The sequence below is a fragment of the Lepisosteus platostomus genome, chromosome 17 (assembly GCF_059453375.1).
Source record: "Lepisosteus platostomus isolate fLepPlt1 chromosome 17, fLepPlt1.hap1, whole genome shotgun sequence".
Classification (NCBI taxonomy): domain Eukaryota; kingdom Metazoa; phylum Chordata; class Actinopteri; order Semionotiformes; family Lepisosteidae; genus Lepisosteus; species Lepisosteus platostomus.
In genome coordinates, this window is record NC_142627.1 from 7,171,661 (window position 1) to 7,192,911 (window position 21,251).

Genomic DNA, 21,251 nt, shown 5'->3' on the forward strand with positions numbered 1-21,251 from the left:
ATCCTGGCTGCCAATGCACAAGGACCCTGTATTTAATGCAATCATGTGGTTTTGTCATTTCTGGTAAGATTTATGTTCAGACAGAAAATCTGTGTTTATTGCTATAATCAGGGATCCCTGACAGAATTGTTTATTTCTGAGTAAAATGCAATTATAAAAAGAGTTTTTTTTTAGCATTTACTGCATATATCTTGGAGAACAACCTAAATTATAAGATAAGAACAGCTAGTTTTGCATGCTTGCCAGGTACACTGAACATGAGCTTTTGTTTCTTTCTAAACAGAGTGAGAACATGCCATGTCTGTCAAAGATTCTTTCTCACCAGAAACAAATGGGAAATTATACCCTGGTATGCTTACAAAGCCACCCTCTTCATGCATTTTAAGACAGTTCCAAAACCTCTGGGAGATGGCCTGCATCTGCGCACTGAACCAAGCAAACAATCCAACAAGGCTGGTAAAATGCCACTAGCGGACTTGTGCAACACAGCAGCGACTGAATAAACCTAGGGTTTCACTACCGTTTGCCAGTGGGAAAAAACAATAAGGAATTTTAACTTGACGTTGTGTTTTCTTCTGTGCCATCCGCAGCTTCCAGTTGAGGTGCAATCACAAGTTGGTCCACATATGGAGGTATGAGTGTAAAACATCAAACTGAGAGCCCAGCAGTGACTCAATTCCTATTGGTCTGTAGGTACTAAAGTCTGTATGCGACTGCTTATTTATGAGGCAGGGCGAAAAGACAATGGAACCACTTCTGATTTCAACATCTGGCGCGGTTTCTCATCAGTTATTTATTTACTGTTTTTTGTTTTGTCTGTGGACACCTACAGTACATATATATAAGAGCTGTTCCAATTAACCGGTTAACCAAGGAATGACCAAAGAAATGCCTTCAGTTGTCACATCCCAGCATCCCGCATTAAGAACGAAGACAGTGTCTGTGGCTTTTGAAGAGAAATCTCAAATGTGGCTTGGGACAAAATAAATCACACTCAGGAGATGGATCTGGCCTATATTATAATGACCAGTTTTTGCTAAAAGTATGTAAACCTATTTTTACACAAATACATTTTTACACAAGTGCATACATATAATGGCTCAAGGGATGGGATATCCTAAAATGCGGTTTCCTTTATTTTTGTGAGGTAAAAATCCTTAAAATGAAAAAAAAAACAGACACACCCACCTTATCACAAATTTCTATAGTACTACAGGTATACACAAACAGCTATAGTACTAAGAAACGATGATAATTGGGATTGTGGACACTGACTAAATGTGTGTATGAACCCTGTGGCTATGCCTTATAACTTGAATATGCTTAATGATCTATAGCCACATTATCAGTGAGTGAGTATTAAAGTTTAAAAATGCTTATTAAAATTTTAATTTAGTCCAAATCTTATACGAGGACCAAACCTTTTCTTGAGTGTGCTAATTTTGTTTTTAGATTCTACCAATGTATATTATATTTGAAAATATTACACTGCAGGGCACCCACATTGACACCATTATTGTGTCCAGATAGTCCAGAAACAAATAAATAGTGTAACACCCCAAATGTATCAATAAAAAACTTTAATTTAGTGAGTTTACAAACTTTCTGAAAGGACAAAATGAAAATGCCTGAATGCATTTAAGATGCCTATAACAATTCCATCACCTTTCACAGAAACATCAGAATCCACAGCCAAACATTTTATTATCAAACTGCTCTTTAAATGTTTTTCAGAAAGTGTTTACGTCTGTGATAGAGAGGTAAAGGTTTGCTGCTGTGAGAGAAAAACATTGCAAATTAGCCTGACATTTTTCTTGAGATGGAGACGTTATAACCAGATTTTCAATTAGAAACACTGGGCCTGTGGCAATTTAAAAAAAAACAAAACATGATTGTCTACTGCGACTTGAAATGTGACGCGAATAAATGAAACCTTTGAGAACAATTTAAGCATCTGCACTGTTTTCCAGCCTGTTAAAGCCTTTTTCCAAATGTGTACTTGGTGACGTGTGTGGGCACGGGTTTCAGGCGATTAAGGCGAGTGTCTTAATCCATTTAAAGAGCCAATTAGAAAGTGTGTCGGCACAGATTTGTGGGAGCTGGATTCTCTTCTTGACTGGATTAATTCAGTTGATATCAGTAATGGAACAATTACAGGTTAATTCCACTCAGTAAGTAAAAGAAAGAAGAAAACCATTGTTTCGGCTCACACAAGCAGCTCCAGACTGTAATATCAGTAATGTGGTGCAGTGGCTCTGTGGCTGGAAGTTTGCCGGTTCGTATCCCACAGCCGGCAGAGGAATCCTACTCCGTTGGGCCCCTGAGCAAGGCCCTTAACCCCAGCTGCTCTAGGGGTGCTATATAAATGGCTGACCCTGCGCTCTGACCCAAGCTTCTCTCCCTGTCTGTGTGTCTCATGGAGAGCAAGCTGGGGTATGTGAAAAGACGAATTCCTAATGCAAGAAATTGTATTTGGCCAATAAAGTGATCTTATCTTAATTAGTATACTTCTAATGGCAGTTCAGGTAGGTATGGTTGCTGCGTCAGCAGGCGTAGGCTGCAAAGGAAGAAGTAAAGGTTTATTCCCTGCTGAAAAGAGAAGAAAAGAAACACAACGTTTCGGCTGTGGAGCCACCTGAAGAAGGCTCCACAGTCATAATGTTCTGTTTCTTTTCTTCTCTTTTCAGCAGGGAATAAACCTTTACTTCTTCCATTTACTTCTATTGGTTAACCTCAAGCACTCACACCCTGTCCAGACCCCAGGACACAGAGAAATGAGCACAGGCCTAAATGTTTTCTAAAACCTTTTCTGGTCCCTTTTACTATGTATTCGTAGAATACAAATCACTGCTTTCTCTCATGGTCCAGAAATGAGAAATGGCTTTAAGTCAATTTTATCAAGGGCTTTGATTCAATCCATTTTAAAACGGGATTGACGTATGTGAAACTAATGCCTTCATTAGACTAAATAAACACGTCACAAATAGGCCTTTAAATAGAATAACATATAGTTACAGTGCAATGAGTGAAGTCACATCTTTAATTAAATTGATCACATGATTCAAGTTTTGAGAGTGTATTGCAACTAAACAACCTTTAGCAGTTATAAATGGAAAGGTTAACATACTGTACTTAATTCATAAGATTTCTAGTGAAAGTCAGATACCAATGTCTTTACAGCTGAAACCACTTTTATTAGTAGATAAATAATGTCAGGGATCGGTTGACTAAGTAAATCTGCATCATATGACTAAGACATTATCATTCAATTAAGTATTTTGCAATCAAGCATGCATCTTTTAACCAGTTACATGAATCCTTTATACTGCAATCGAAAAACAGAAGTACAAAGGCATTACAGCAACCTATGCAGTTCCTCATTCCCTTCCTCAGCCTCTAATTTAAAAAAACAGTGCTTTAGTTTGCTGACTCTTTATATGGGACAGCTTTGGGTCTTTATTGAAAAAATGCTTGATAAATAAGCAAGTAAATAATAATAATAATAATAATAATTATATAGCGCTTTTCTGGACACTCCACTCAAAGCTCTTTACAGGTAATGGGGACTCCCCTCCACCACCACCAATGTGCAGCATCCACCTGGATGAGATGCTTCCCTAAATGCAGGATTCCTTGGGCTTATGATTTTGATTCTGACATATTTGTTCTTGCAAATATCCTGACTTTATAATTATATGCCTCTACTCCGTAGTACAGATTAAATCAGCTTTAATTTAAAAAGTACTTTTTAAAGCTGACCTGTGAAGTATGAGGGTTTTTATTCTGGGGAGAAGATCTCAAGAAATACTCTTTGATATTGAAACCGTCATAGTTACTATACTTCAGAGTCATCCAGCATAACTTCTTTGTTCTTCTAATATACAACACAAAAATATATTAGATAACTGCCTCAGCATTATTCGCCCCAGCGAGATGCATAGTGGTGCATTGAAGAAATGATACAAAGACGGATAACTAACTATCATGTTACCATCAATGCCTACAGCACAGTAGGCATTATGAAAATATTCATGCTTTCTCAGAGTGATGATTATTCACAATAAGGGTCACAGCAGCCTGTGAGTCTGTACTGTTCTCACTGAGGACAGTGATGGAATAGACTATTGACAGGACCACCGGGTACACACATAAAGTCACCAGGGGGAAAATTTAGAGATGTTAGTTAACCTAAACATCATGTCCTTGGAAGGTGGGAGGAAAGTGAAGCAGCAGGAGAAAGCTCATGGACTTGAGAGAACATGCAAACTCCACACAGAAGGTACAACAGTTCAGAATCCAATGGGGGACACAAGAGCTGTTAAGCTACTGCTACAACAAAGTGCCACCCCTTCTTTTAAAATTTAGTATATTTTAATGTCTATGTGTCCACATACTGAGTTTCGTGAAGGTCGCTGGTGATCTAGGGAGCTGCTTCACGATGGATCTGCAATACCTCTGGTGAAGCAAAGTGACCTTCCTTACCTGGTTCTGAGGCTATCGGAGGCAGAACGTGTCCAGTTTTTCAGGTGACCCAACACAGCGCCGTCTTGTAACTGTTTCGTGTACTGAGTCAACAGCTCACGCACGACCACCTGAAATCAAGAAAGCGAGAAAGTTACTGGGTGATAGGCAGAACATCCCCCAGCTATTTTAAATAAGCAACAAACATTTGCGATTAAGCTGGTTTTTAAACCACAGCACAGTACTTTCTGATGATCCTTTATTCACAAAAATATTGCCTTATAGAAAGCAAGAGTTCTTATTCCTCAGACATGGTTCTGAGTGGCTTAATGTGTAGTGGTGAGTTTGCAGCTTTGTGGGTAATATCCTGTCACAGTGACCTCCCACTCCTGGCTTGTGTATATTTCTTGAAATCATCAACAGACATGCTAAGACATAGGAAAAGATAAATGAGTCTAGTCTTTAATACGACTAACATAAGATAAACCCAGGAATCGCAAACACCTGTGAATATTATTACTGCTGTGTCTGGTGCATTGCTCACAAAACTACCTGCCAAATAATCTACTGGTGCACTCAGATCTTTCTTCAATTTTCTGCATTTTCTTCCCTACGCACATCTTCATAATGCAGGACAAAAACCATCTCCTCCTTCACAAGCACTGTAAAGGCACTGATAAGGAAGAACAACAATAGCTCCACCTTTTTGATTGGCAGATAAACCAGCTTGCGGGCCTTGCAAATTAAATAGTGCAGGCTAATTACTTTGCAGGGCTGTGCTATCTGTCTATTACGGATGTAGTTCAGATTCACTCCAGTTCACACTGCATTCTTTTCAGTTCTACAGAAGACCAATCTAATGTAGGTTCCAGTACATGCTGCTTTTTCTTTAAAACAGGTAGGGAGAGAACAAGCAGCTGCTACTTGAAAAATATTATGGGGGGGAGTAGTAGTGAAGGCCCATTTGGTTTGCAATGCAAGAAAAAAAACCTCAATGTTAAACCCATTTCAGTCACAAGCAGGAAAGTGAGCAGTGGGCCAAGAATACAGTACGTTGCGTAGTACGTTTTGCCAACATACACACAGACATATATAAAATTACTATGTCAGCTTGGTGGCTTGGCAGATTTTTTTTTTGTTCCTTTTTATCAAAGGGAGTACTACTTTGACTGAACTCCTTCCCAGCTGAATCAGCAGAACACAACAAATCAGGCTCCATCCTACAAACGCTTTGCCGTTGTAGTTGTGTCCCTGCCAAAGAGTCATGCCCTTTTCATTTAGTGCTTGGTATTAATTTCATTCTCATGATAGGTGACAGATAATCCCAATGGCTAGAGACAGAAGCCATCCACACAGCTTTATTTCAGTGGAACCTAAGGCTGACTTGAATTCCCCTTACTCTTTCCCACCGAAGACTGACCTTTTGATCAGGCCAATTTGTGATGCATCTTTTTTTTTTTGCGAAGGAAGCTCAGCAGTGACGGCCAAGCTCATAACCACCCCCTTCGACTGGAGCCAGACTGCAATGCAGGCCAGCCAAGATGCGGTGTTGCAATACTGAGTCTCTAGGAGCTCATTGCAACATGCGGTGCGATTCAAATAAATTATCATGCTCAAATAACACATTTACCACTACGGCAATAAATTGGTATTCATTGTTCAACAGCAACAGAAAAAGTTTATATTTTTCCCCAACTTCTGTAGAATGAGGGACGGGATGGAAAAGAGATACAAGCAGTGCGTGGCACAGGATTTACGAGGGCACGCTCAAAAAAACGAAAAAGAAGGGACTCTTATACTCCTCTAGCCTATCCTGGCCCTGGACAAAAGCGGAGATCAAGCACATTCACACTCCCAGGGTGAGCGCTGTTTGTTCATTCTGCTGTAAACACAGCTGTCCTCCTGCGTCTTCTCAGGACACTTTACTCAGCGCGGCTATTTCTAAGGTAACCAAAGTCTTCACACGGAAAAGACTTTAACCTATCTACTTTATCTTTTTTTTAAACAAAGGTATTCTATTTCCACGCCCAGTGTTTGCCAGACTGCATTAATACTCCTGACAAGATCATTTAATTTAAGAAGCCCCACTGGCTCTGTGTTTCATCATTGGAGTTCATGTGAATAGCAACCTTGTTTCACAGACGGCATCAGAAAACCAGACTGTTTTCCGAACAGGCACTGAGGATTTCATTCTTCACTCATGTGGTCTGTTGCTTCAGGCAAGAGAGGCTGTGGTGTACATGAATCCCGAAACGACTTGTTGTGACTGAGGTGGGCCAGAAGCACGGCTCATCCGAAGCTTGAAACGAGACTTTCCATCGGCCTCTTCAAAAGCCTACGCTTTTACCTGAAGAGGGCCTGACCTGCAAAAAACATTTGTTTCGCTACAACATAAGGAGTGGGGCTGCATTTTTTTAAAATTCAACCTTTATTTCAGTACAGCCTGAAAAAAAAAATGGATTTGAACCAGTCCAGCCAAAGAAGAGGATTGCTCACCTTGGATTGGACTTTGGAATTCTGTGCAGTCTACTTTCTTCCAGCTGAGAAAATTGACACCTTTTTTGAGTCGCTGCTCAATTATTAAGAAATAGGCACAAAAAAAAACAAGCAAGCATGACCAATATCAAGAGATTAACTGCAGCCGTTTAAAGAGGAAGTTGCAGGTTCTTGACAAATATAGTATTGTACAGTACATCCTCTGTATCTTGACCATGAGCGACTATTTCATTTCTCTTACAAGCCATACTGTTATTGTTCCATCTCTCACATCCTTAAATAGCTCTCTTTGTAACACTTAAACACATAAATAAAACTCTCATTTGTTCTTGCTCGCTTATTCTACATACAGGTTTACTTGTCAGTACACCTGTGAACGATGAAAAAACAAGCCCAGACAAGTTGCCACCACATAGAAAAATTCAAGTTGATTTTTTATTGAGCATGTTTGTCTTACACAGCTACAATCGTTGATTGTTTTTCCCTGATTCCATGTTGGTCCCAGGGAAGAAACTCACCACCAGGTTCCAGCAGGAATAGCTGGAATATGGGGGCCTCCCCTTGTGCTAAGGAAACATGCCTAAGAACACGATTTTTACAGGATGTGGATGATAAGAAACACAAAGCATATCATACAAACTACACTCATAAAAGAAAGTTAACAACAATTGTTTGAAAAATATTGTTTTGCTATCTATAAAAAGGTTCTTTCAAAGCCAGTGCTACAGGGCAAATGTACCATTGTAACAGATTTAAAAAAAAAGTTATTATAGTTTGGTAATTGGAACAGATGGAAGAAATTTAACCAGTACTACACATGGGGTAAAAACACAGTTGTCACCAAAAGTTGTGGAAACACTACACTCTGTTGTCTAGAGTCAAAACACTGTACCAAACCTTAAGACCAACAGGCTTTTGTAAGAGCGCCCTTTATTTGTGCTTGTTGGTCTCAAAAAGTGATATTAAAAACAGAAGAGTGTCTCCTGATCCAAACAAAAATTCTAAATCCATGCAGGGTACATACGGGACTGGATACTGGTCCATCACAGGACACACACGTATGATCAATATGGGCAGCAAGTGGAGGAAACCAGATAACCAATAGGAAAACCACCCAGCCACAAGTGGAATGTCCAAACTCCACACAGAAGGCCAGAATTGAATGTAGCATACAAGAGCAATGAGACAGCAGCTCCAATGCCAAGTGATTGAGTCACCTGTACTCAGTTCTGATGTGGAAAATATCAATTCCCATTCTAGCGCTGCTATAGGCAAGAAACATCCTCTAGATACAGTATCTGTATATTGCATAAAAAAACATTATTGCAGAGTCATGTTAAGTTTTTCTCTTTCCTCACAGTCAGCTTGCACAACAGAAAAGCCCATCTTTTAATTGAAATTCATGAACATTTTCTAAATGAATAACCCACTTTCACACTGCTCCAGATTTGTAATAGAGAAAATAGTTATAATGCGAGGGCTGAAATAGTTTAGTTTTAGATACAATATTGACAAAAGTCAGCCTACTACTGCGCGAGGTGAGCAATTTGTCACAGAAAACAGTGAAAACTGTGGTGTATAAATAACACTTGAGGAGTGATATTTATAACCTTTAACAGCTGATAAAACAAAATTAGCATTTATTTCTTGAAATATTCTGTGAGTTTAGAATCCTGCAGATTACTTCCCTCAAAAATTGAGGAATTCTCCATGGATGCTGGAGGATTCTTTTGTAGGGAAAGCAATTTATTGGAATACAAATGGCTGGAGGATGGAGGAAGGTAACCAACAAGTTAAGAACAAAACAGCAATAGAGCAAACAAGGAGAAACTGAATTTTGGTAGCACTTAATACAGGTGTTTATCAGAGATACTAATTGCTTGTAGTAGGACAGACTGGACAGGTATAGACACCCTGTGGAGGACTGGGTATTGTGATGTAAGGGCTTACAGCATGAGTCAGTGCCAACACAGTGCAAAACGACATTGTGTCCTTAAGAAGAAGTCATGCAGAAGGATTTTTTTTTCAAATTGCGCAAACAGGATGATTTTAGAAATGGTTTGCAAAATGATTTTAAAGTCAGGTTTACACGATTAAATCACTTTACTTAGGTTTATAAAGGCAGAAAACAACTCAATTTAAAACAAATATCAAATATTTGGTAGCCCCAATTACAGTTTATAAATCACTTTGTAGCCTTGTTCCTTCCTGTATTTAGAAATGAGGACCTGAGTGTCCAAAGGGAAATTTTCTCAGATGTCTTGGTAGTTTAGAAACCCAACTTCTGCTAAGGGTCCCTGAGTTCAGATTTCAAAACACATTTCTGTTTACGTCAACACTGTAGCTAATATACAGTGGCAGACATACAGTACAGTACACACTGATACTCTGTATACTAAAACAGAACTATGCACTATTTAAATTGACTTTTGAAATAACATTTTCTAACAATAAACAATACTTTTCAAGATGTGTAAAACCTGTAGAGTTGTTGAGTAGGTGGGTCACTTTTACTGTAAATGATCAAGAGCATATTCTTACTTTGATGATCAGATAAAAGCTCATGGTAGAAGTGTCAGCAAGGGGACCCTCTTGCTTGTCTCTGCTTATTTCCACTGGGCTAAGGAAATAAGACCTGGCTGTTTCCTTAATGAGAATGCAGGTCCCTCTGCATTTCACGTTTCTCTAATGCTGTTAAATGGTCTCTAATGCTCAGAGGCAGATGCTGTGTTATCCTGCTCTGTGAGCACTACAGTAGGTGTGATCTCCAGCATAACCACACCTGTGATGAAGTACAGACAAACCAGCCCCTGCCTGGAAATTGATTTACATTTCAACTAAGTACAATGCAACATATTTGTCCACATTTATAGGGTAATGTATCTACGGTATGATTCTCACAAGTAAGAAAAAATTAAAAAATTCTACTTTTGTTTGCAGCACAACTGAAGTGATCTTAAAAGCTGTGCGACCATGTCAACAATATTCTGATATTCAACTCGGGTTCTTTGGCATATAGCTGTTTATACAAAGTCACATGTATCAGACAACACTGTGCTTCATGTACAAATGTTATCCGTGTTTGCAATTCAGATACAGGAAGACTTTCAGAATGAGTAAACCATTGATTAGAAGATTCTTTCAAGTGAGAAAATTCATAGTTCTGCAAACCTATGGAGTATACTGTATCTTGCAATGTTTGTTTTCATACGAATTTCTTCAGAAGGTACAGCACATGGCGGTTTCAGTTTCAGAGCGGGAGAGTGTTGCAAAGAGAGTTTCGAATCTGAACTTTACCAGCACTGTTGCTGATAAGACAGCCTACTGTTGCCAGGGGTTAATTTACAAATTCTTCACACACTCAGTGGTGTCCTGATTTGAACAACCTGGACTAGAAGCTACACAAGGCCAGGCAGTGTTTCACACTGGTTGAGGAGAATGATTCATTACCAAGAGGGTCAAACACTCCAAGAGACCTCTGCAGTTTTATTATTGTTAAATAAGTGTGTTTTTATTTAACAGCGTCTTGACGAAACAGCATGGAGATTAAAAAAGTAATAAAACTGCTTGATACTTAATAAGAAGCAGACCGCCAGGTTTTTATGCTGTGATCTGAAAGCAAAGAAGAACTGCCACATCCATCTTATTTGCAAACTAGTTAAAATTTCTTTAAACAGCAGGGCATTTAAAAAAGATTACAGAAATTATTTGATTGCATATGGTGGAAAACATTAAACAGGTTCACAGTGTGTAAATGGTGTAAGTAATATTCAGAATTTTAGACTACAGTACAAAACCAGTCATTTTACCTGCAGCATGACGACATTGTCGCCCTCAAACGTCACAAAAACATCGGAGTCACACTTCAAGGATGGTATGCGGTTTGCCATCATGAAGCCCTGAAGAAAGAGCAAAGCAAGTTGGTCAGTTCCCTCTGCTCGTTACTAACTTCCACAAGTTACTGAATGAAAAGTTTTCTCATGAATGACGCCTTTCAACTGGCTCTATCTGAATCAAGAATTCCTCCCTGCAGAGGTAACAGTAACGTGAGGTTTTCTGAGGCATCAACGCTATTGTTTTTTAAATACGAATGAGAATAAATTGCATTTCTAAAGTGCTTTTTGTCCCAAGTGAACCCAAAGAAATTGCTACACATGGGAAGGGATTCATTCTTTCATCAACACAGTGCAGAAACCACCTAGGTGACACACAGCTGCCCCACTATTCTGTAGATCGGGCGGAAAAGTGAAAAACTGCTCCACAAACTGTGTAAAGTAGGCCTGTTTGTACAGAAATCCTCCAATACAGCATTAAAAGCAACCAATCCACCAAGACTGCACTGCTCATATTCTTCCAGGACTCTGCAAGTGAGAACACTCAAGTAAAACCAAACCTTCCTTTCAGTTTGCTGTTTATTTAATCCATCATGAAAAGTCAGACTAGCTGTCTACTGGGCAATAGAACTGTTGGTAATGGCAGCAGGTGAAATACTTCAATACAGACCGCCCTGAAGCCTGCTCTTTCTGATAGGGCGCTTGGACACAGCACTGCCAGTCCCAAGCCCGAAACACTGACGACAGGCAGCTGTCGGCAAGATGCAACAGAAAGATACAGAGTGGTAAAGAAGAATTAAGCAAGGAGAACAAAGGATATTAAAGCCACACAAAACAAGCACAGGGTAGCAAGTCACTAGTGGTGAAAGTGAGTTGACGAAAGAGATGGAAAAAAAAACAGTGCAACTCTTTGAGGCAGGGCTTTGGGGGACTATAGAAACAAAACTATTAATAACTCCTGACAAACCCAGAGATGCTGTTACGCCTGGTCAGTTTGACATTTGTGTGGTTGAAACTAAATAGGCAAATGAAGTAGGTGATACGGAATGCAAAATATTTATAGGGTGCTTCTTGATTAACAGTGCATCCCATTCCTAAGCATTTTAAAAGCCAGATTGAAAAAAACAAATGTAAACACAGGTGTAAAGTATGTACTGTATAAGCCTTATGTCTTCCTTTTATGAAACAGAGCTCCTAATTGATCTCACACACTCTGAGAGTGAGAAACAGCGACTGAGCATCACTGCGCTGACATTCAGGGGAGGAGTGAGAGAGGGTTTGACATTAAACACTGGTGTTGCCGCCTGCACGCCCACCACCACTGGGTCCGTTAGTGGTTTCCTTTCTCCTACACTGCGCTGTTTCAGGAGAGATGACACTCGACTTCTCCTTGTTGAGGTAACATCTGTGGAGCTGACAGTTGAGGCTGAGTGTGTTCTCTTTGGGTGCCTTTGGGACAGGAGCACCACTGATTGAAAAGGAGCACCACAACAACAAACAAAAAAAAGCCACCCGCCCCAGTGACATAAAAATCCTTTAGGATCCCATCGTTGCAACGTGTGTGGGGCTGTATTTCAGTTTCTTACGCTGTGTGTGTCTGCAAGGGAAACGTTGAGCTGTCTCAATCAGAAGAAGCAGCTGGAAAGACCAGTGCAAAATTCACTCCACTTCTTTAATCTCAAACCAAACAAAAATGAAACATTTTTTTCTGTTCCCTTTGCCACAACTATGTTTTACCTCATCTTCCCTGTGGGCAAACTGCCCACATCATAGGAAAGAAATTTAGCTCATTTTGCCCACAGGAAAAGAATCAGACCTGTTGTATCGCATTAAATGTGCACTATTAAAATGTTATAATTAGCTTCAGAAACTCAGAAGTAAATTGTGCCTTAAAAACCATCTTGTTTTTTGTAATGCAAACAATACTCACATTCATTTTACATTACAAAAATTTCCATTAGCATAAGTAGTATATTTTTATTGTGATAATAATGGTCTATTCAATGCAGACGGTTTCAGGTCCGTGACACTTAAAAGCGTTTAATCAAACTGTAAAACACTGCAATCAGATGATTTCTATTTACTACTTGATGGAGAGACGGAGTTTTTCAAGTGAGACAAAATTGTTTTACATACTTGAACAGAAACATCTACTTGCAGTTTGTAATCTCTGTAGTGGTCTCTGTGCATTACATGCACATACAATATTTTAAGGCCAGAAGCGTTGTACTGTAGCTACTGTATAAGGAGATATAATTTAGTGTAAAACATTCTAGTATTCTGGGCTCTGGGTTTGATCCTAGTGCCTGTGCTGTCTGTGTGGAGTTTGCATGTTCTATTTGGTTTGTGTGTGTTCTCCAGGTGCTCTGGTTTTGCCTCACTTCCCAGAGATGTGCTTGTTAGGTTGGACTGGCTGTTCTCCATGGTCCCCTGGGGTGTACCTCCAAGAGGAAAGCGATTGGGCTCCCCATCTCGTTACCTCACCAGGAGGGGAAGGGTCGAAGCACCCTATTCAAAGATGTGCCTACACAGAGATTCAGTGTACAGTAGCAAAGATGTAATTAGGTAAACTGAGCTTATTAGTCAGTTAATAAGTGAGATGTAATTAGCTACGTAATGAGCTTAGTTGTACATTTAATTTCCATTTAAGGGAAATTTTGTCTTCAAGTGTCCCAGTAAAACACGGAGCCACAGAGCCCTGCTGTGCTTGTGTGTGAGAACAGACAGTGGAGGAGGCTCACCATCCCGCCTGTGCACTCCCTGCAGTCCTGCAGGCAGGCCAGGTTCTCCCAGGTGCTGTAGGCCTTCAGCCCAGCCACCAGGGCCTGCAGAGCTCGGTTCTTCATCAGATCCCTGCCGCGACACAGCTCCCCGTCCATCACCTCCGCTGCAGACCTACAGCGGCACATTTGCTTAAGTCAACAGGCTTTAACGGGAAACGCTTAAGCCAACGCTTAAAGGTCAAATTGGCAATGGGAAAAAGAATAAGCTTAAATACCAAGATTTCCACCTCATTTTCCATGCATGGAGCTCCAGGTAGCCATTTTGAAGGATCCAAGTTAGTGATGTACAGTAATGCGTGACTTTGCTGATCCTGGCCAGGGACTGGAGGAGTGGCAGGAAATGTGCAGACTTGACAGTGTCTCAGCCCTGAGTCTGCAGGCAGCCCAGCTGTCCTCTTTCCACAAGGCAGAGTCAGAGGAGGTCAAACAAAAACGGTAAAATGATGAAGAAACGTTTCGCCTATTGGAACCACCAGGGCTGGATTTTGGTGTTCGTAGGCCCGAGGCACTTTCACTCCGAAATGTGCAAAACGAGGGGTAAACGCCAGTTGAATGACGTCGATTGACATGATGCACTTTAAACTATTCTAATGCTGAACCACGTGATTGATGGAGGGGAGTCGAGCGACCATCACTTCGATACTTCTAGTTTCTAGAACAGAAGCCCGATAGCGTATGATTATTGATTTGGAGCACCTAGAGTCGATCACAAGCGTGTTGCTTCAGCTCATTTTTCGTTAGTAACCAGTGTTTCCCTCCTCCTCCTCCTGAGCCTACAGTGCCTAATGGGAAATCCAGCACTGGCAACCATGAAAATGAAGGTCGAATTCTAGGTACATCTACTGTATAGACTGTACATCTCATAATAGAAATGGTAATGGAAGAGAAGGGGTTACAGTATATAATGGAAAGTACATATTAGAAATGCACATTTTGCTCACTGCACATCAACCACCAATTAATGCCAATCAAAGGTCTATATAAACATGAGCAATGATGCCATTACAGAGTTTTAAATTCGTAGTGAACACTAAATTAGCAGGGAAGGAAATAGTACATGACAAGAGCCAAAAATCAAAGTTTTAGCTGAGAAATACAACTCATATTAACTGACTACAACCCAGCTTCACGTTTCACCAATTGCTCGAAGACTCTGAGGGGGGTGAAGAAAATCAGTACTGTTGATAACAGCACTGGTTCTAGGAAGAAAATCCCAAATCTCCAGAAAGTGATGTTATATTCCTCAGAGGAAATCTTCTGCGACACGAGGCGACAATCCAGGTGAGATCTTTAGACTGGCCCTGGTGCACATACAATTGTACAAGACACACGTCAGCACAACAAGGTCTCAACGGCTGAAGAGCTGCGTCGAAACCTTTGCTTCGTTCCTTCTGTTTAGTTTCCTCTCCTCCACAAACCACCAAGACCAGCTTGAGATTCTGTGTTTGACAGGAAATTGTACAACACCTCCAATTATATCAGCAATAGGAAACAAAACAGAACGTTAGAAGGAGACAAATAGAATGTAGTTGAGCTACATCAGTAATGGAAACATATTTATCCTCCAGCTGAAGCTCTCGATGCACAGACTAATTAAACACTTCTGTTGGTCAAGGGGTCTCAGGACAGAGGACCGACAGTAGATCAGAGGAGGAAGGGAGGGTTTACAGTGGAGAAATAAACTGACAAAACAGAACATTTGGCTCCTTGAAGGAAGAGAGACTCTTTACTGGGCCACAGGCTGGGAGCTGTAAAAAGTTTAAACCATAAAGGTATAGTGGTTACAACCTACAGACCAGGTTCAGTTCCTTTCTTTACTGCTGATCACTGACTCATCAATGGCATTTCTGTTCTCTGTGAATATTTGCTGAATTATGTCAAAAATATAAAAGCGCTGGTGCCTGCAGTTTACTTTTATGTAACCTGATATATTCTATAATGTATTAATTGAACTTCATAAGGAACTGAAGGGATGTTCAGCACTTTCCACTTTGCATTGAGGTGCCTGTGTGCCTTTTAAAATAAAAAAAAGCTTTAGCCCACACCATAAGACACACACACAGAGAAGGCAGAATTTACAGAGATATTAAAATATTCCAGAACAGTGCTTCAAGATTTTTTTTATCTTTTCTTAAATATAAGAGTGGACGTTATTGTTTTCCCTTCTCTGTAAACAGAGGTATTTAAAAAGTGGCAGATGGGGGGGTTGTATAATAAATACAGGATCATTTGATGATTTCTCAAAATTACATGACCTGGGAGCTATCACGATTTTATAATCTCGTATGATAAAAGGTTATGGACATAAAGATTTGGTAAAACTGCAAAGTGTAGACAATAGTCTGCAATCCCTTGGCAATGCCCAGTCCACCACTCAGGAAAGAAAGGAAAACTAATATATGGAAACGCATATATATGAGGGCAGAAACGGAAATGTACCACATTCAATTAATGTTCAGAACGATGCTGCCCCTGAAGAGGGCCAGAGGTCATATATGACGCACTTACTGTGTATTTTCTTTTTTTGTTTGTTTTCCCTATAGTAAGAACACAATCCAATTCCAAACAAATGACAAAACACAAAAAAAACAACATGCAAAAGCTGAACAAGCCAAAAGCTGCAACTTGCCGCAGTGAAACCAAGAGTGAAACTAAATGACACTGTAGGTCTTTGCTGATGACGACAGGCTCTAATGGCTTTGGGCAGTCATTTCAACAGATGTAGCACTGCGCAGGAGAAGGCAACAGATGTTATATTAAAACTGCACCCTGCCTTGCTAAGACCTCATTTAGAATATTGTGTCTAAACAAAAGTGACCAAAAACACTTTTAGTCAAGATGTTACAAACAGCTTTTTTTTTTGTTTGTTTCGGAATCAGTTCAGGGAAGAGCAATAAGATACATTCCCGATTGAATTGAGGGGAGCCGATTCAATCATTCTAAATCCCCAAACACACTATCAAAACTGTTACAAACCAGAGGAGACACGCGGAATTGCAATTAAAAAGGAGGACTGGAGGTATTTCTTCACAGAACTGTCTTTACAGGGTTGTGGGGGTTTGGAGCCTGGCTTCTTTCAAGAAACAGATCGATGAGATTCTTACATCAATTAACTACTAACAATCAAGTGGGCTAGAGGAGAAAATGTGTCCTATGCTCTTTTTTATGTTAACTCAGTGTCATGAATCAGATAAGGTAAAGAGAAGATAAGATCACTTTACTGGCTAATTTCTTGCATTAGGAATTTGTCTTTTCACATACCCCAGCTTGCTCTCCATGAGACACACAGACAGGGAGAGAAGCTGGGGGTCAGAGTGCAGGGTCAGCCATTTATACAGCACCCCTGGAGCAGCTGGGGTTAAGGGCCTTGCTCAGGGGCCCAACGGAGTAGGATTCCTCTGCTGGCCGCGGGATACAAATCGACAACCTTCTAGCCACAGGCCCCCCAGTATGTGAACAACTCATGTTCATTGCCATTAACCAGTGAAACAATGCTTCCCATTTTGAAATACAGATAAAATCCATTCAGTTCAACTCACATTCATGTACCAAATGCCGGTTAATGAGGACTGTACTTACAAACACCCTTAAACTTTTGCCCTGCACATGGCTGTCGGATATAATGACGTGTTTATTGTAAACGCACAACAAAAAAACTCAAAATGCACAGCAGCTGCTAGGAAGTTGAAAGACCAAAATGCATTCATTTCCAGGAAAGAAGTCAAACCTGCTTCTGTTTTCTCCTTCATCAGTATTTTGAAATGAAAAATAACATGATCATCATGGTCGACTGGGTGAAATTAAAGACGGTGACACTCAATCTGAAAGCAGAAGTGGTGTGAAATAACACTCTATTTTTAACTTTTTTTTATTCTTAATTTCACCTAATGTCTGAGTAAATATTTATTTTGAAATTGGCTTATACAACATAAAATACAGCCTAGGTTTTTGACTTCATAACCAGCAGAGACACATCTACAAAAACACTGCTCTCTCTCCACCCTCAACCCAGAGGTGGGACAAATGAGACATTCAGACTCAAGGTCTATATTAGAATGGTAGATAGACGGATCTCCAAAGGATTCTTTCAAAACTAGGCTTTAAAAGAGCTAATATTGTTAGAAACAGTGCTCCCCTCTCAAGAGCGAGCACTGCCATCTAGTGGTAAAAACAAGTAATTGAAAGTGCATTCTTCAATGTGCTTTTTCTCTGCTTGGTAATTTCTGCACTCTGGAGGCTCCAAATAGGACTAAACAATAAAGACACTCACTCTGTGCACAAGGCGATACCTACAGTTCAGAAAGCACTGGCTTGAACCCAGGCTTTGCCAAAGTGTTTTAAAGGCAACGGGCACTCTTCTCCACCACCACCAGTGTGTAGTCCCCACCTGGATGATGCGACGGCAGCTACAGTGCGCCAGTACACTCCCCACACACCAGCTGGGGAGGAGAACAGAGTGATGAAGCCAACTGATGGATTGGAATTATTAGAAAGCAATGATCGGCAAAGGCCAGGGGGAAATTTGGTCAGGACACCAGGTTAACGCCCCTACTCTCTTCTATAAACACCCTGGGATTTTTAATGACCACGGAGAGTCAGAACCTTGGTTTTACGTCTCATCTGAAGGACGGAGCCATTTTTACAACATAGTGTCCCCGTCACCATACTGTACATTAGGACCCACACAGACCGCAGGGTGAGCGCCCCCTACTGGCCCCACTAACACCTTTTCCACCAGCAACCTGAGCTTTCCCAGGAGGGCTCCCATCAGGGTACTGGCCAAGCTCACATGCTGGCTCTCTCTGGTTTGCTAGAAAGCAGTGCCAGCCGGGCCGTGCCATCAGAAAACGATGAGCCGCCCCTGCAGTCAGTGTTGTTGCTCCAGCAGCTGTGGAACCTGAAGCATGTCAGTGGGTCAATTCAGACATGTGCATGTTGCATGTGGTGGGTTTGATATGGTCCAAGATTCCAACCTCTGTGATCTATGGGGAAGCCTGGAAACCTTCAGTGTTACTCCATGTGAGAGCTGTGGCACTCATCACTTCTCCCCTGCAGCTCTGCTGCTTGCAGGGGTAAAAGAATCAGGTGGCTTAACATCATACAGTGTCTGCATGTCTTTCCTTGCCGTCTTCTTTCACGGCATCATCGAACCGAGGTGCTTAACAACAGGCAATCTCAGAAATTTCAACCAAAAAATAAAATGTTACAATCAACAAAGCCAAACCATTCTGCTTAAACTGGAAATTGGTGGAAATTGTCTATTGTTGATCAGGAAGTTCTGAGGAATTAATCAGCAATCTCCAGAAAACTGAAAACAGGTAAGCTTATCTCTGAGGAAATAAACAAAGGGGTTATGTGGCTGATTTTGTGCATTGTATTACTGTAACTTAGGCTGTGAAAAAGCCACAAAGCATGCTGTTCAAGTTTCAGCTCCGTACATGACTCTAACCACTGCTAGGAATCCTCCACTCAATCACCTTTCAATCATTCCTGTAAGTCACAAGTCAGGTATTCGAGAAGGCTGAATGCACAATAACAATTTCCTGTAATTATCTATATGGACTACTGGGTATCTGCAGTGCTGCTTACCCACTTACAGTAAACAAGTTCTACACAAGCCCTGTTTTCTGCTGGAATTTTAATCAATTCTAAGGCTGTATCACAATTCTTTAAACAAACCTCATGACTCAGGTATGATTTTGCAGTTTTACACAAATAACTGGCTTTCACATCTCATGATACAACTCAGCAGGCCCCACTCTCCCAACATCCAAAATGGAGTGTGTCTCCAACAAAACAACATTAAAACAAATGATTTGTTTTCTGTCCGCCACAGGACCATACTGGGAAAGACTGACAGGTTTGAGGCAAAGATGAGGGGGACTGTGAGCAAGAAGAGCCTTACATATCAGAACTGCATGAACATGACTTTGCCCACGTGATACACAGGACTACAACACACATCAACAATGGCAGCCGCCCGACAGCAGACAGCGTTGGTCTTATTGCCATGGTAACCATGGTGGTACAAGAGGTGAGCGGCAGGTTGTTTCACACAGACTGTGGACATTACCTGGTGGTGAACGTTAACGCTAAAGCACAGGCCAGGTGAGGCATCAGCCGAAGATACTGTGTCTGGTGTTCGATTATCTTCACTTCTTCTTGGTCCTTCGGTCCAAACTGCCTGCGACTGGAGAAACAAAACACAACATGCAGTTCTTAACAGCCTGTTGTGCAAGAAAATGTGGCTCCAGGTACAGTACGCTGAAAAGCAGGTACAGGGAAAACGATAGCAGTAAATCAATTTCCATTTGTCTAACTGGGCTTTTATGCTCGCAAATGTTTCTCCAAACATTTACAGAGTAACAATGTGTGCTCCAATCATGTATCTGTTACTTTGCCTCTCTAAAACAGCTTGTTTGGGAAAGCAGGTCAGAAATAGAGTAGATTTATCTGCATCTAATTCTCAAAGAGGCCCATTGCACATGCGGATGCTATGCATGCAACAATGCCACTATTATCTCAAATGAAAAGAATGCAAAAAGGGCCATCAAGGAAATGGGCCAAAATGTGTGTGGTTTTTTTTTGCTTGGAGTCCACAAAAGACACAGTAAGAAAAGGCAATACGAGACTGACATGATTTTAACCAGCTCAATCATTGCTCCATCAACAGCCTGGTGTGAAAGAGGATGAGAAGAGAAAACCAAGTACACTTTATTTTAAAAATGTGACTTTTTTACTTATCTTTTTTTACTTATTTGCTTTACTTTTGGCAACAACCTTCCCTCATAAAGCCATGTCAGTGCAGACATGTGGTGCAGCTGAACCTGAAAACGTCTGCAGTACAGGATGTTAATTGTTCCTGCTCCATGTCTTATATTTCAAACTCATGAAAGCTGCCAGACTCTGGGGCCGATTTAAACCTGCCAAATGTCTTCACGGACGTGATGACAGAAATAATAGAAATGACAGAGAAACTTTTAAACCCTTATAAACCTGGCAAAATAGGCAGAAAGACAAGCTCTTTAAATGAATTCAAATTGTAAAATGGAACAAGTAAGGCCAGTTTTTTTCGCCACCACACAAGAAAAGATACAGCTGTTGCTCTGGAATTAGTCCAGGGATGAGCAACCATTTATTCCTGATCTTAAAAGGAAAGCCCTACAAGAACTGGACCCTTCCTGTCTTGAACAGCGAAGACTGTAGTCAAGTAGACTACAGGGGAACCTGATCCGAAAACGTCCCAGGCCCTGATGAAGTCAATAGCCAAGATTCCTTCAATGACACTGAATCAACGCTGTAGCACAAAGCAGGGGACACGGGTGCAGTGGAAACCCCAGCACAGTGCTTTTAGAGCCGAGACAGGGGAGGAACTTCTGCTCACAAAGGATTCGGGGTTCCCGGAACAAGCTGCCCACCCACGTTGTCGAACCCGAGACCATAGCATTGGAACAAAAGGCTGGATTAGGTTGTTGGACCAATTAGCTACTGCAATTCACAGTTAAAAAGCTCCATGTTAAAGTGAAAGTTAAAGAGCTCCATGTGGGTTTCCTCTTTTTTGCCAACTTTATTTGGTTCTAACGTACTTAGTATGCCTCAGCTTCAGCACTTGCAAGACACGGAGCATAGATGTCTTGTATAGAGACATATATTTTATTATATCCCAGCTCTTTGTTGA

General features: G+C 40.8%; 1 protein-coding gene across 2 annotated transcripts in view; it reads right to left on the reverse strand.

The window, feature by feature from the left end:
* The window catches only part of acoxl (acyl-CoA oxidase like), an 85,737-nt gene that overhangs the window by 39,637 nt on the left and 24,849 nt on the right, over positions 1-21,251 (reverse strand). For both annotated transcript variants that reach the window (XM_088610042.1, XM_088610043.1), the window contains exons 11-14: positions 19,647-19,763; positions 13,532-13,685; positions 10,767-10,856; positions 4,483-4,592 (exon numbers count right to left, since the gene is read on the reverse strand). In XM_088610042.1, the coding sequence (XP_088466168.1) occupies positions 4,483-4,592; positions 10,767-10,856; positions 13,532-13,685; positions 19,647-19,763 (471 nt within the window). The remainder of the gene's footprint in view (positions 1-4,482; positions 4,593-10,766; positions 10,857-13,531; positions 13,686-19,646; positions 19,764-21,251) is intronic.